The sequence below is a fragment of the Xiphophorus maculatus genome, chromosome 21 (genome assembly GCF_002775205.1).
Source record: "Xiphophorus maculatus strain JP 163 A chromosome 21, X_maculatus-5.0-male, whole genome shotgun sequence".
Taxonomy (NCBI): Eukaryota; Metazoa; Chordata; class Actinopteri; order Cyprinodontiformes; family Poeciliidae; genus Xiphophorus; species Xiphophorus maculatus.
Window position 1 is genome coordinate 21,659,282 of NC_036463.1, and position 12,776 is coordinate 21,672,057.

Consider the following 12,776-nt stretch of genomic DNA (forward strand, 5'->3'; position numbering starts at 1 on the left):
CTGGGTGGCTGCCGGGGGGCCCGGGACCTGAACCAGACAGACAGTGAAACGTCACCACTCCAAAGCCAGACTCCCCAACTGTGATGGCATGCCGATGTGTGTGTGTGGGCGTGTGTGTGTGAGGGTTCACAGTGTTAGTAGCTCAAAGCCAGCTGAGGCTGCAGTGCAGACAGCCAGAGACTGAGGCTGTGAGCAGCGCTCTGCAGCTGGATGGTGGCTTGTCTGGGACTTACATGTCTGCTTCATGAGGAGACCGGACAGGTGAGCACACAGGTTCACGTGTCTGTTGGAGCGATTGATACTGGACAAGGTTTTATGGTGTTTTTCGGTTTTTATTTTAAGAAAATGAGTTTGAGTGTTTGTGCATAGTAATGTGTCGTTGCATGTCAGGACGTGATCATGGCAGGACGTGATCATGGCAGGACGTGATCATGGCAGGACGTGATCATGGCAGGACGTGATCATGGTTGTTTGGTAAATGTTGCGGAAGCTGCAGCTTGTGAGGTGACCTCTGGGGGCGGGTAGTTCGGCTCCTGGAGCCTCAGGGAGCGGCGCATTCGCATTTGCTTGACCCGCAGCAGGCCTCAGGTTTAGACCTACCAGGTAGGAATGTCAGGAATACTCAGTTGTAAGAATTGAAAAGTAAAGAAAATAAAAAATAAGTGGTAAGTGTTGGAATGCTGTGACCTGTGATTCATTGATTTCCTCGATTGCTTCAATGGAAGTAACCAAAATTCTGAAAATGTTTCCAGTGTTTTGCAATTTTCCATGATCCATAGCTGCTGTATTTCAGGTATAGCTGCAGATTGGCTAGTTTTGAGTCTCAGGAAACCTGCTATGATGATAACTTTTAGGAAACATTCCACCACATATTTACATAGTACAGTTGTAAATTGTTTTGAAGTACTTTTTGTAGAGTAGCACAAGTCTACAAGTCCATGTGAGCTGCGTCATGAGTGTTCAGGTAGCTGCTTAGCAGATAGTAGCTCACCAAGTGTAGTTAGTTAACTACCTGGTAACTAACTGTTTTAGTTCCCACATCATTGCCAGGGTTACACTGAGTATAACTCTGGTTACGCTGCTGTTCCCTCGGGTATCTCATTAAAATGAGCTAAAACTTTATGAATAGTAAAAAGTAAAAAAAATGTTTGATACGTCTTGTGTCTGACTCATGCCAGACACAAGAGTTCCTTTGGTTCAGACCTTGTACTAGAACCTGTAAACAACTGGAACTGCCTTTTGCTTTAACTTCTCTAGATATATTTAAGCTCCTTGGCAAGTTTAGATTTAAAGTCATTTTAATTACCAACATGTTTCTCTTAAGTGAAACTGGGAGTAACACTCTCCCTTGCCCAAAAACAAGAGGTCCATTGGGTCGTCTTTGGGGATGGCACACATTCATATTGTTTTTGGTGAGCTTCTGCATAATTACAAGATTTATTTCCATCCAGTTTTGCATTCATGTTTCTTGACGTATTGATTATGGGAGAGTGTGACCACTGCTGATGCCGTCTCCAGCTCATCCTGAAGATTCTGAATTTTGTGGAGGCCAATCCATGTGTGAAAATGTCTAATGCTCCCTGATCCACTCCATCACCATGAGCCCAATAAATCTCTGGAAGAGTGTAAATCATCAGATCATATGACCATCTGCCTTCGCTCCAGAGCCCAGTATTTATGCTGACTTGTAAATTGAGTTTCCTTCATGTTTTTCTTTGATGGGATTTAGCAAGCGTTTCAGTGGCCGCCAATTACGATCGTTCAGAATTTTTATTCTGACAACAATTCTTCCTTAAAGACGATGGTTCCCCACTTCCCATTTCAGTTTTTAATAATGTGTTGGTTAGTTCTCAAACTCATTAAATTAGTTTGTTTCTTCTTTGATATTTTCTCTACAAACATCTTTCATATGACCACAGGATTTTTTTTTTCAGCATGGATGCTGTGTACGGGGCGTGTACTAATTGCAGTTTCACGTACATGAAACACGTTGGTAATTAAAATGACTTGAAATCTAGACCTGCCAAGGATTTGAATACTTTTGGGGCTTAAGTACAAGAAATAAGAAGCTACTAACTGCATCAGCTGGAGTGAAATGACTTGTTGCTAGCTGAAAGACAATCTCCCATGCAGTGAGATGTGTACCTATGTGCTTTGTTAAATCCAGGTGGCAGCTTTTGTTTGGGCCAGGTAGTGTGTTAATGTTTTGGAGTGGCCCAGTTTGAATCTGAAAGAGAATCTGCAGAGGGAGCTAAAGCTCAGGGTGATGGCAAGGAGGCCTTCCAACCCCAAAGGACCTATTGGAGGTCACCAAAGTCGAATAGTGAGAAAACTACCAGGCACATGCAGAAAGTTTTCGCAATTAGCACTGTTAGCACGGTTAGCTTTGGTATCTGTAAACAGTGTGTATTTCAGCTTTTCCAACAAGTTAGAAACATTTTCTCTTTCAGTGTCAATGACAGACTGATTGAAAATTGAAAAACGATTAAATTGATCAATAAGGACCGTGCAGTCTGCAAACTTACATCTTTTTCTTTATCGCCACTTTTTGAAGCGTCTGCCTACAAAAACATCAGATGTAAATCTACAATAAATACAATTCTCTGTTGTACTTTTTTATGATTCCCTGAGTTCATTTTTAAGCATTCTACTAAAATTTAAAAACCAAATCATTTTGAGTCTTTGTTGATAAGTACTTCTACAGTCAACATATGCTGTTGCTAGCATTGGTTTACCTTTTGGTCTGTTCAGATTATCACTCAAACTTAAGTACCGCAAAGCTGAAAACTTCTTATTTTAGATCAATCAACATGTGGATTGTTAGGATGTCTGAACAATGTTCAAGATTGTTCTGTAATAAAGAACGGATTCTTTATTACGGAACTTGTCAACAACAGGAGACAAGTTGTTGCCTTTAACCACTTGTCTCCTGCTTGATTTGTTTTCTGCGATTCCTTTGGTACTAAATTATTAATGTCCACATGTCTAACAGCGCCTCTTTCTCCTTCCTTGTTCTGTCTCTCCATTTTGCCAGCCTCCATGGCAGCTCATTCTGATTCCCTGGCCTCTCACTCCAGCTCTGTCCAAATGATGGATTCTGGCATGCTGGGTCCTTTCCCAGGTATAGCCCCAAACATTCTTCAAGCTGTCACACAACACCCTCTGCATTTTCATTTATACAGCTGCCACTTCTGGAAGACTAATGAGACTAGCTGTAATTCAGTTCAACCTGAACTCACTGTAGTGGTGTTATTGTATCTTTGTTAGAGTTAAACATTTGGCTTTTTGACATATTGCAACACCTTGGGCATTGTGATTTACTTTGTTGCATTTAAAATCATTGTTCTGTTTGGTTATATCCAAATAGCTCTACTTTGGCCGCATCTCTCCAGAAAGCATTGGAAACTTATCTTTCAAGTCCGTTTTTAGTGTTTTACCGTTTCTCTTAGCATTCCACACTTTGGAAAAGAAAAATCATATGAAAATCAAAAGACTCTTCAGCAGTGTTCAGTTTCAGACTCTTTAGCAGTGTTTAGCACTCTTTGATCAGTGTTGTGGCTGTAAAGCCGCTTGGATGAAAGGTTAGCTTGTTAGGCACATGGAGAAGCAAAACTGTCAGGCTGTGGTTCTGCAGAAAGATGGACACATTCACACGCCCACACCTGCACGCCCACCCCCCCACGCCTACGCACACACACTGAGCACCGTCTTTAATGAGACACGTCGGAATCACTGCCGTAACCTTGGACACACATGTTCACTTTTACACAGCATACTAGGCTTGCACAACAGCAGGAAAGAGTTAATTGCTATGACGATATTGACTGTGATTAACACACTTTCTAGTAAAGTTTTCCCATCTTTACCATTTTAGCCTCACAGCTCTCTGTGTCATTAAGTCACTACATTTAGACTTCAGTCATGTGCCTTAAGGACAGTTAGTCCACATTATTGATATCAGGATGGCTGCAAATCCTTAAAAACATCTTAAATTCATGTTGCTAAAATTAAAGCCATGTCTTAAATTTTTACTGTGAAGGGATTATTTATTCTCGTATAGGTTTTTTTTTTTTTCTTGTGGCACTTTTCTGTAAAGCAAAAATTTGAGTCTCATTCAGAGATCTTAATTACATTCTGTGACTCAAGTGCTAGTTAACGAAGAACTGTTAAGTAGCTGCTAATATACCCTTACCAGCTAACTAGCTGTTTTATGTCTCACCCCATCATGGATGATGACACGGCTCTTTTCTGTCAGGCTAATTTTTGATTTGCGCTCAGAAATCTTTATTATCTTAGTTGCATTCTGTGACTCAAGGCAGTTGAGGATATCGCTTACTAGCTGCTAATATACCACTGCTAGCTAGCTAGCTTTTTGCATCTAACCCTGTCATGGGTGATGGGCTTGATACATGGGGAGTGACGAATGATGGTGACAAAAACTGAACATTTATATTTTATTTTAGCATGTGATGAGCTAAAAAATATCTTTTTTGAATTCTTTTAGTTTTTTTCATTTTAACAGACTGAGTTTTATTTCCTCATATCTCAGGTTCTTTTGTTCCGATTTAATTGTATTTAATCATCTAAACTGGCAGTGCATGGGTAGATCAGCCCTGATTTCCTTCATTTTGGGCGATCAGCTGATAATTGCATGATAAACCGATCTTATCTACTTCCGCAAACGTATGAAAATCAGCCAGTGTTCATTTTGCTCTGCCCTTATCTAAAACATTTAAATGTGAAATAAAAGCAAAATCAGAAATAAATCTTCATGGGCAGGAAATACTGCCACCCACTACGCTCTTAAAAAGTAACACTGATGTAGTTCAATAAATGAGACGAGCATCAATTCTGATCACACATTAGGAACGACAGAGTGATTCACTGTTAATACTTCTCTATCTCCATGCACAGGGTTAAGACAAAAAGTCTTAACATTAACGCCATCACTCTGTTTTGATGTTTTTTTAGGCTTCTCTCAGCCAGGAGGGATTGGAATGAATGTGGAGGTGGGAGCCGCACCTCTGCAACCACAGAAGCCCCCGAGTATATCAGAGTCACAGTATCCTACTCCCCAAGCTGGGTCAGAAGTCCCAAAAGATCACAGCGCCATGCTGCCAGAACCCCAGGCCCCTGGGAGCCCCCTGGATGTTTCAGCAGGTAAAACTTAAAGATGTCATTCCCACTCTGAGCACTGAGAGTCTTCACATGCAACCAACTGCAATTGAGAGGTTTAGATGAAAGCGTAGTCATATTATGTCAAGTGTCGAGACCTAAATCAAATTTAAAGTGTTTGTGCTTGAAAACTGCTGTTTATAGACACTCAACATCCAATCTGAGTTTGAGGTATTTAGGATTTCTAGTTCTAGTTGATGTTTTTTTATACATGATCTAATAACAGTAGATGCAGTGATGGGCACACTTCTGTTAATCCACTCATGGGCTATTAGCCATTTTTCATGTAGCGTTTTTCCTAACTTTGAAAATGTTTACGTCACTGAGCTTCCTCTAAATAATTATTTCCTGATAAATTCTATAGCACTAATGTACTTGACTGTTTTGTAAACTTTTAGGTGAATAATACTTTACATCTTTGTTGAAGGTTTAATTGTTGATTCTGTTTTGCTGAGTTTTATATGCACTGAATGTGTTAAAGAATTTTTTAGGTTTAGAGACTAATAAAGTAATTTAGATCATTAAGATGATTCTGCAAGCAGTGGAATCAAGAAGCTATTTAGTTTTTTGTATTCTATGGAAATGTTTAACTGTCAGGAGGCAGGAGAAACTACAGGAGCACTAAAGAAAACAAGAAAAGTTTCTGGTTTTAGTGAGATTAATATCTCATTAAAACTAAAATATGCTCTTATTTAAATGAGAGAGGACAGAGTAACATATTTTCATTTTGCCAGAAGGACATTAGATAATTCTACTAAGTTTATTTCCTAACTCTGGCAATAAAATTGTTTCCGTAGTGGATTATTTCTGTATTTAAGCTTTTTTTCAGCTAGATAGTAAGTATATGGTAACAATACTTACTTGGATACTTGGTTCATTTAAGTCTCATCTTTATTGGCGTGTGTTACCCGTGTGTTATCTGTCAAAATCTAAAATAAAACTTTTTTTTTTTTTTTTTTCAAATGGTGGAGCCACAATGCTGAGCTCATAACAGCTGGATTAGTCACAACACTGTTAGGTTTTACTGAAAGACGAATGCTTCAAAAGAAGCAAAGGCGAAATATTTATTTCTTACTGATTATCTTTTATGAGCAGGGCTGTCTATGTGGTGTGCTGATGTATTTTCCTTCTGTCAATTGCATCCTCTCTCTCCCATCAGTTTGTCTAAAAATGTATCATCGATACCAAGAGTTTTGGTATCGATGATACCAAAATGATTTTCACTACTGTTGAGGTGTTTTGATAAAGCAAAGATCATAAATGAGCAGCTAAATTCTAATGATATATACATGGTACAGCTTTTAATGTTTAGGACCATGTGTTTTTTATGTGCTGAATCTGCAGAAGCTGCAGAATTAGGTATGTGAAATCAGTTCAGACTGTACACGGTCGCCCCTCCTCACAGCCGTAACAATTAGCTGTCCTTCAGTCCACTACTTCCTGTCTCACATCCTCCCACTCTGATGGGATGAAGGTCAATGCTCATCTGATGCTGACATGTAATGTGAGTGCTGTCATGCGCTGGCTTCCAGTCACTGAGCTGTGAGTGTCCACAGATCACGCTTCACTGTCCTCTCACTCACACATCCACTCCGGCCTGAAAATGTTTGGATGAAAACCTTTTGTCCAATCTTCACTGAGAAAGGAACATCATTTCTTTAGGAAAAAAACAGTCGAATGAGTTGGTGCTAAAACGCCTGATGCTCAAGAAAGAGTATAAGAATTTAACCACAGTTTTCACACAGAATTCCAAACTATTCACAGAAAAACCCAACCATTCACGGATTTGTTTGTAAAGGATATCTAAAATATTTGACAGAAAATGCAGCTTGAGAAGCTAAAATATCTTAGCACAATGCTACTTGTCACGCTATTTGAATGCTTTTGTAAAGCAACAAAATCCAGGCGCATCGTTCATTTTCCTCAGAGCTGATTGGCTCTACCTCAAGAGTTTAAATAAGGAAGACTGGAGATGTTGGCTTCTGAAGTAGAGTTAAGACAGTTTTCACTAAAGTATATTGAGGTATATTTGGTGTATTAACTATTAAAATAGGCAGATATAAATGTTTTTAGAGAGATCTCAAGTATTCAGAGATTGTAGCTATTACAGAGTGGCTGTGGCCCCTAACCCTGTCAACTCCAAGGCATCTGCTGTTCTGTTTTTTCTTCTTTTTTTTGTACAAAAAACAATCTTTCCAAAACACTTTTAGAAAGCAGGCACCAAACTGAATCCAAGGGAGACTTTTTAATACACAAAAACCTGCAATAATGTGATTGTAGTACAATCATCCAGAAGCTTTGGGTTGGAAACTGAAGTGCTGAGTAGGTGTTTAATTCACATACCTCAAACAGTTTGCATACTCCCAGTCTCTCATACTGCAGACTCCCAGCTGTAGATGTGAGTAACATCAGGTGAAACACACTTCCTGCTTTGACTGCTGCTGACTGCTCTCTGACTAGCATGGCTCACACTCCACTGAACACACATCAGGAGGCCTAACTCACCTAACCTAGCCTATACTTTTAATCAGTTGAGTTTAGCGGTGCACATGCAGGAGTAGTTAGTGTTCATAAAATGCTGACTGGAGTTCACACATCCAAACCTGAGTCTGGCCCATTTGACTGACGTGCTTCTTCTGCCTCCTCCAACTTTAGCAGGCACACTATAGAGAGCACAGTTCTGTCATTGCCTTGTTAGCATGAAATATGGCCCTCCAGAGAGCCACTGTGCGGTATGGACCCTGACATCTGCTCTACTTTAGCTCTTCTTCCCCATCCATGTGTGGGTATAAAGAGAGATCCGAGAGAAACTGGGCCAAAGTAGGAAGAGCAAACCCGCTTCAGTGAGCAATCTCTTCTTCGGTTGTGTTGCTACTCATTTACCATTTTGTTTTGCTGCCTTCCTTACCTTGTAACTTTTAAGGAGATATTTTTTACTGTCATCCATCATAATTATGCCATTACCTTAAGAAAGCTATGTAGTTTTAGCAGAGTCGCCTGGAATGACCTTCTTTCTGTGGGACGGTTAGCGCATTCCAATTCAGGATCCAAATGGGGGAAATGTCCAGAAAGACAATCTTTAGACTGAACTTACAGCTAATTATTATTTGTAGTTTGGGCAAATACTTTTCATAGACTTTTGACAATCCTCACTAATTTTGCATCATTCACTTTTGCATTCAACCTCAAATACAGAAATTCAACCCTGCAATGCCAATCTATTACACACTGGTGTAAATTCTCAATCATCAGGAGACGACAATTCAAAGAAACCCAGTCTGAGCATTTTTTGCTTCTTGGTTCAATGTTTCACCTCCCTAAACATCTTTTTTCAATAGAAGTGACTATTATGTTTATTCTTAGAAAGTGTGTTTCCTTAAATATTCATTCCTGACATTGCTTACCATTGTCCTTTTCTATGATATGTTCTGAATTGTTTGCTTATGTTTTCTGAAGTAGACCTAGGGAACTAGTGCTGTTGTCGAAATCCATATCCTCAACCTTAAATTCTCCCCTCTTCACCCACAACAAGGTTCGTTAGACGACTCTTGGCAAGACCAGATTGGCTCCCCATCAACAGATGCACCTCTTGCTCCAAGCGTTTCTGTGAAGTTTTCCGATCAAGCTGAACAGCTTGCAGCCAGCCCAGAAGATACGCCCGAAAGCTGGCCTGGCCGTGAGAGCACCGCCTACGCTGGGGGCGATGAAAGGGACACGGATGGATCTGACAGAAAACAGAAGAAGAAGAAGAAAAGGCGACAGAAAGACGAGGGATCCTACGAACACGTTGAGAGCAGGGGTCAGGCGGAGACACAGGAAACGGGAGAAAACACCCCTCCGACTGAGGAGTTTTATCACAGGATTGGCCCAAGAAGGGACAGAGGAGAATGTGGCTGGGAAGAACAACTTGGGAAGAGCGGAGGCCGTGGCAAGAAGAGTAAAAACAGGAAGAAGCTTCCAGAGGAATGGGCACTGACAGCAGAGCCATTTGTTCCCTCTTCAGTGACTCCCTCAGAAGTGAAAGTGGAAGCATTGGTGGATCTTGGGAGTTCAATGAATGAAACAATGGAGAGCTCTTTTGCAGACATGGACACTAGCCAACACACCTGGAAGAAAGAGTTTTACCCAGAGGAAGACCCTTCTCCTTTGCCTCAGGATTTGTTCTCTAAAACGGCTGCAGCCATCAGTCCTCTAGCCCTCAACAGTGGGCTGAATGCTACAGCAACTCCATTCACCATGCCGTCTTCCACCAACAAAACAATCCCCGGCTCCTTCCCTGAGGCGGTGGATGTCCTGATGGACACCGAAAATACCGGTTTGGGTCAAAGCAATCAAACCATTTATCCTCCTTTCTCTTCAGAGAACACAGCAGCTGTAGCTGACTTGGTAGACAGCGGGATGTTTGATATCTCAAGTTCCTTTCAAGAGTCTTCCATGCAAGCTGTTTCAGATGGAGACACCTCAGCCTTCAGCTCTGCTTCACAGACAAGCCAGGCCGTTTCACCTAAAGGTGACGTGTTGGCTTCAGCCCCTCCCCTATCACCCTCTGATGCTTCATGGATGCTAAACAACTCCCAACTGAGCAGCAACAGCGATTTATTTGTCTTCAGTGACACGAGCACCGCAGGCCATCCTTTACCCCTGGGCCTGTCCTTCAACACACCAAGTCCAGCACCTCTCCGCTCACCCAAAACCACTGCACAAGAATTCCAGTCCAAGCACAAAGATGGGAATTCTGCCCAGAAGCAATCCAGAGAGTCACCTCCTTCCTCTTCGACCTCATCTGTCAGGAGTCCCACCTCCCCAGAGGCAAAGCTCTCCCCACAGGCATCCCCTGTCGCTTCACCCTCATCTCCTCCTTCAGTGGGTCCCGCTGGAGTACCAGGATCTGGCCTCAATCCTGCTGCAAAGCCTTTCTTTCCCAGCTTTGCTGATCCAGTGGAAGACACAGCTGTGGTTCCTCCAGTTGTCCCCATCGTGGAAGGTTGGTTGTAGTCAGCCCTAGTAGAGGTACCGAAGTCAACTTATAGATAGAAGCGAATGGTTGCCATGCATGGCGCTTCCAACCAGCTTGAATAGTTCCGGTATTGGGCTGGATTGATTGCTTGTGTGCCTTTTACTAATCAAGGGATTATCATAGGAATTGCAGCCGCTTGTGCCGTTCCTTGTATGATCACCTCTAAAAACCTTCACTAGCATGTGTGGTTTGGACTGTTTTTGGGGTGACTAACTGAAATGTTGACCAATTGAGACTCCGAATTGCCTTGATGCTAACCTATTTTTCCAAAGATGCACTGTTGCGATTCTCCCATAATTAACTCTTTTCCTGTTGATGGTGTGCAGCCTCTAACCGATCACAAAATCTTTCTCTTTAGACCCATCGGTAGATATCGGCACCAACTCTGAATCTCTTCATATTTTTTTTTCTTCTCCAGTCAAGATGGGTACTAACACAATAATTATGTTCCCCCTTACTTTCCATCCAGGAATTAAATGTTGTCTGTCTTCTCTGTTCAATTAATTCTGGTATTCCTGCCTGCTGTACCCATTTGTTTATTTCCATCTTTACCTCAACTGAACACAGAAAAAAACTGTTGTTTTGTTAGAAAATACAATAAAAAAATTCTAATTGCCTTTTTTTTTTTTGCTTTTATTTTCATTTTTTTCATGTCACAACTCTTGACCTGGCCACCTCGCCACTATAGGTAAGTCCTATTTGAGTTCTTCTGTTTGCCTTTATTCTGTATTTTTTGTCCTTAATCAACACTATCCTTGTTAAATCACAGGTGTCTTTCATTTATGTGTGGAATATTTACATACAGTAATGTGCACAGACATCAATCTTAAGGGTCAATATAAAGCCAAGTCTTCCCTGGACTCTCATCTTCTCGTGGTCCCATTGCTGATTTTATGGGTGCACCAATTGCAACTTTTCAATCACCAATCTTTATTATTTTAGTAAAATTAGGGAATTTATTAGTGCACTCTTAGATGCTCTTAGACTAATTACATACAATCCATGATTGTACCTCCTATTGGTTGTGCCCCAAGAACAAAGATACAGTTGTCTGTAAATGTTAGCTTCAGGTTTCACTGTGCATATTAGCGCATTTTAAGGTGCATTTGATGTTTGAATGATTAAAATAGGCAGTTCTAATACATTTTAGAGAGGGTTTCAAGTATTTGCAAATTTTAGGTATTCGGGTGCAGCATAGAACTTTTAACCCCCACAAAATCTGGCGGTCCACTGTATCATGTTCTTGACTAAAATGGACAATGTTATGGGGCATGAGTATGTTTGGGAGGTTAGGATGCACAAAACATGATTTTTTTTTTTTCTGTCTCTCATAATCACTTTGATGTGTATCATTAGATCCGTCATATTGCCTGAGCATTGCTTAGAGGTTCTTTATTTTTGAGATATATCAAAGAACATTTTCTATGCAGTCCTACATGATCGGTCTGCTGATATCATGACATATCAGCTGAGATTTACCATAGCCTGTTTACATTTCTGAATGTCCTGGTTTGTGTGTGTGTACGTGTGTGTCGGTGTGACTGTGTGTTTTTGTCCTTTCTGACAGCAGAAGTGTTTTGTATGTGTGTGCTGCTGTGATTTATAGAAGTGCAGAGTTCTGGGGGGACTCATTTCCTTGTCCTTCCTTTCAACACTTCCTGCCTTTGCCTCCCTTTGGTGGCTGTAATAAGAACCGAACCAGTCTTGCCATCAGATCAGTGGCATCCTGAACCTGGCTATTAAGTTGCCTCGATCAATACCTCCTAATCTTTCCACAGCAGCACAGAGCTTTCCCTTTCCATTTTTTGTCCTATGATACTATGAAACAGTCCTGAATCTATATTTATTGCTACAAAAACCTTGATTACCTATTTGCTGTATCTTTTTTCTCTAGAGGTGCCTTAGTTACATGTTTTACATTTGATGAATATAGTCTGCCTGACAAATATTTGTGTGATTAAGAAAAGGGAAAGTGTACAGCAGTGCAGCTGGCTGGGCTTTCTCATTAATGAGAGCTTGTGTCAGTGTCTAAGTGTGCATCTGCTTAACTAAAAGTGGTATTTAAGCCCTGCAGAAAGGATAGGGTGTGTTGGGCAAGATAAGGAACAAGAATAAAGACTGTGCAGGGTTAGAGAGGAAGGGATTCAGATAAATCTGAGGAAAAAGGAACGTCGAATAAGCGCAAGGGAAGAAAGGTAAGAGAGGATAAAGCTTAGCATTTTATTTAAAGTTAGCAAAGCACAAAAATCAAAATGTTTCAATTAAATTTCTTGGTCTACTTTCTCACCTGCTTGCCGCACTGTTAATGGGCAAACAAGAGAAGACTGATGTTAACATGTAGCACTTATTGTGCAGGACTTAACATTGACCAACACAATTTCATCATATCTAGAGTGATATATTCTGTCAAGAGATCAGATGGTATTAAATTATTTCAGTTTGCTAACATTCAGCTATATTCCTTTGACATGCTGAAAAAAGAGTATATAGAAGTTAGGTAGCAGGTGCTAGCACATAGTATTGTATACCTTGCTTATTCTCTGTATAATTACAGTAATAATAGCTTGGAGATTTTTCATACATA

At 40.7% G+C, this 12,776-nt stretch overlaps 1 protein-coding gene across 11 annotated transcripts in view; it reads left to right on the forward strand.

The window, feature by feature from the left end:
• The window catches only part of map4 (microtubule associated protein 4), a 94,442-nt gene that overhangs the window by 46,223 nt on the left and 35,443 nt on the right, over nucleotides 1-12,776 (forward strand). For 7 of the 11 annotated variants that reach the window (XM_023326384.1, XM_023326376.1, XM_023326375.1 and 4 more), the window contains 3 exons: nucleotides 3,035-3,121; nucleotides 4,972-5,160; nucleotides 8,708-10,159. In XM_023326384.1, coding sequence (XP_023182152.1) covers nucleotides 3,035-3,121; nucleotides 4,972-5,160; nucleotides 8,708-10,159 — 1,728 coding nt within the window. Of the gene's footprint in view, nucleotides 1-167; nucleotides 262-3,034; nucleotides 3,122-4,971; nucleotides 5,161-8,707; nucleotides 10,160-12,776 lie in introns of those variants that run through there. The other 4 variants (XM_023326380.1, XM_023326382.1, XM_023326385.1 and 1 more) reach the window with 3 other exon arrangements.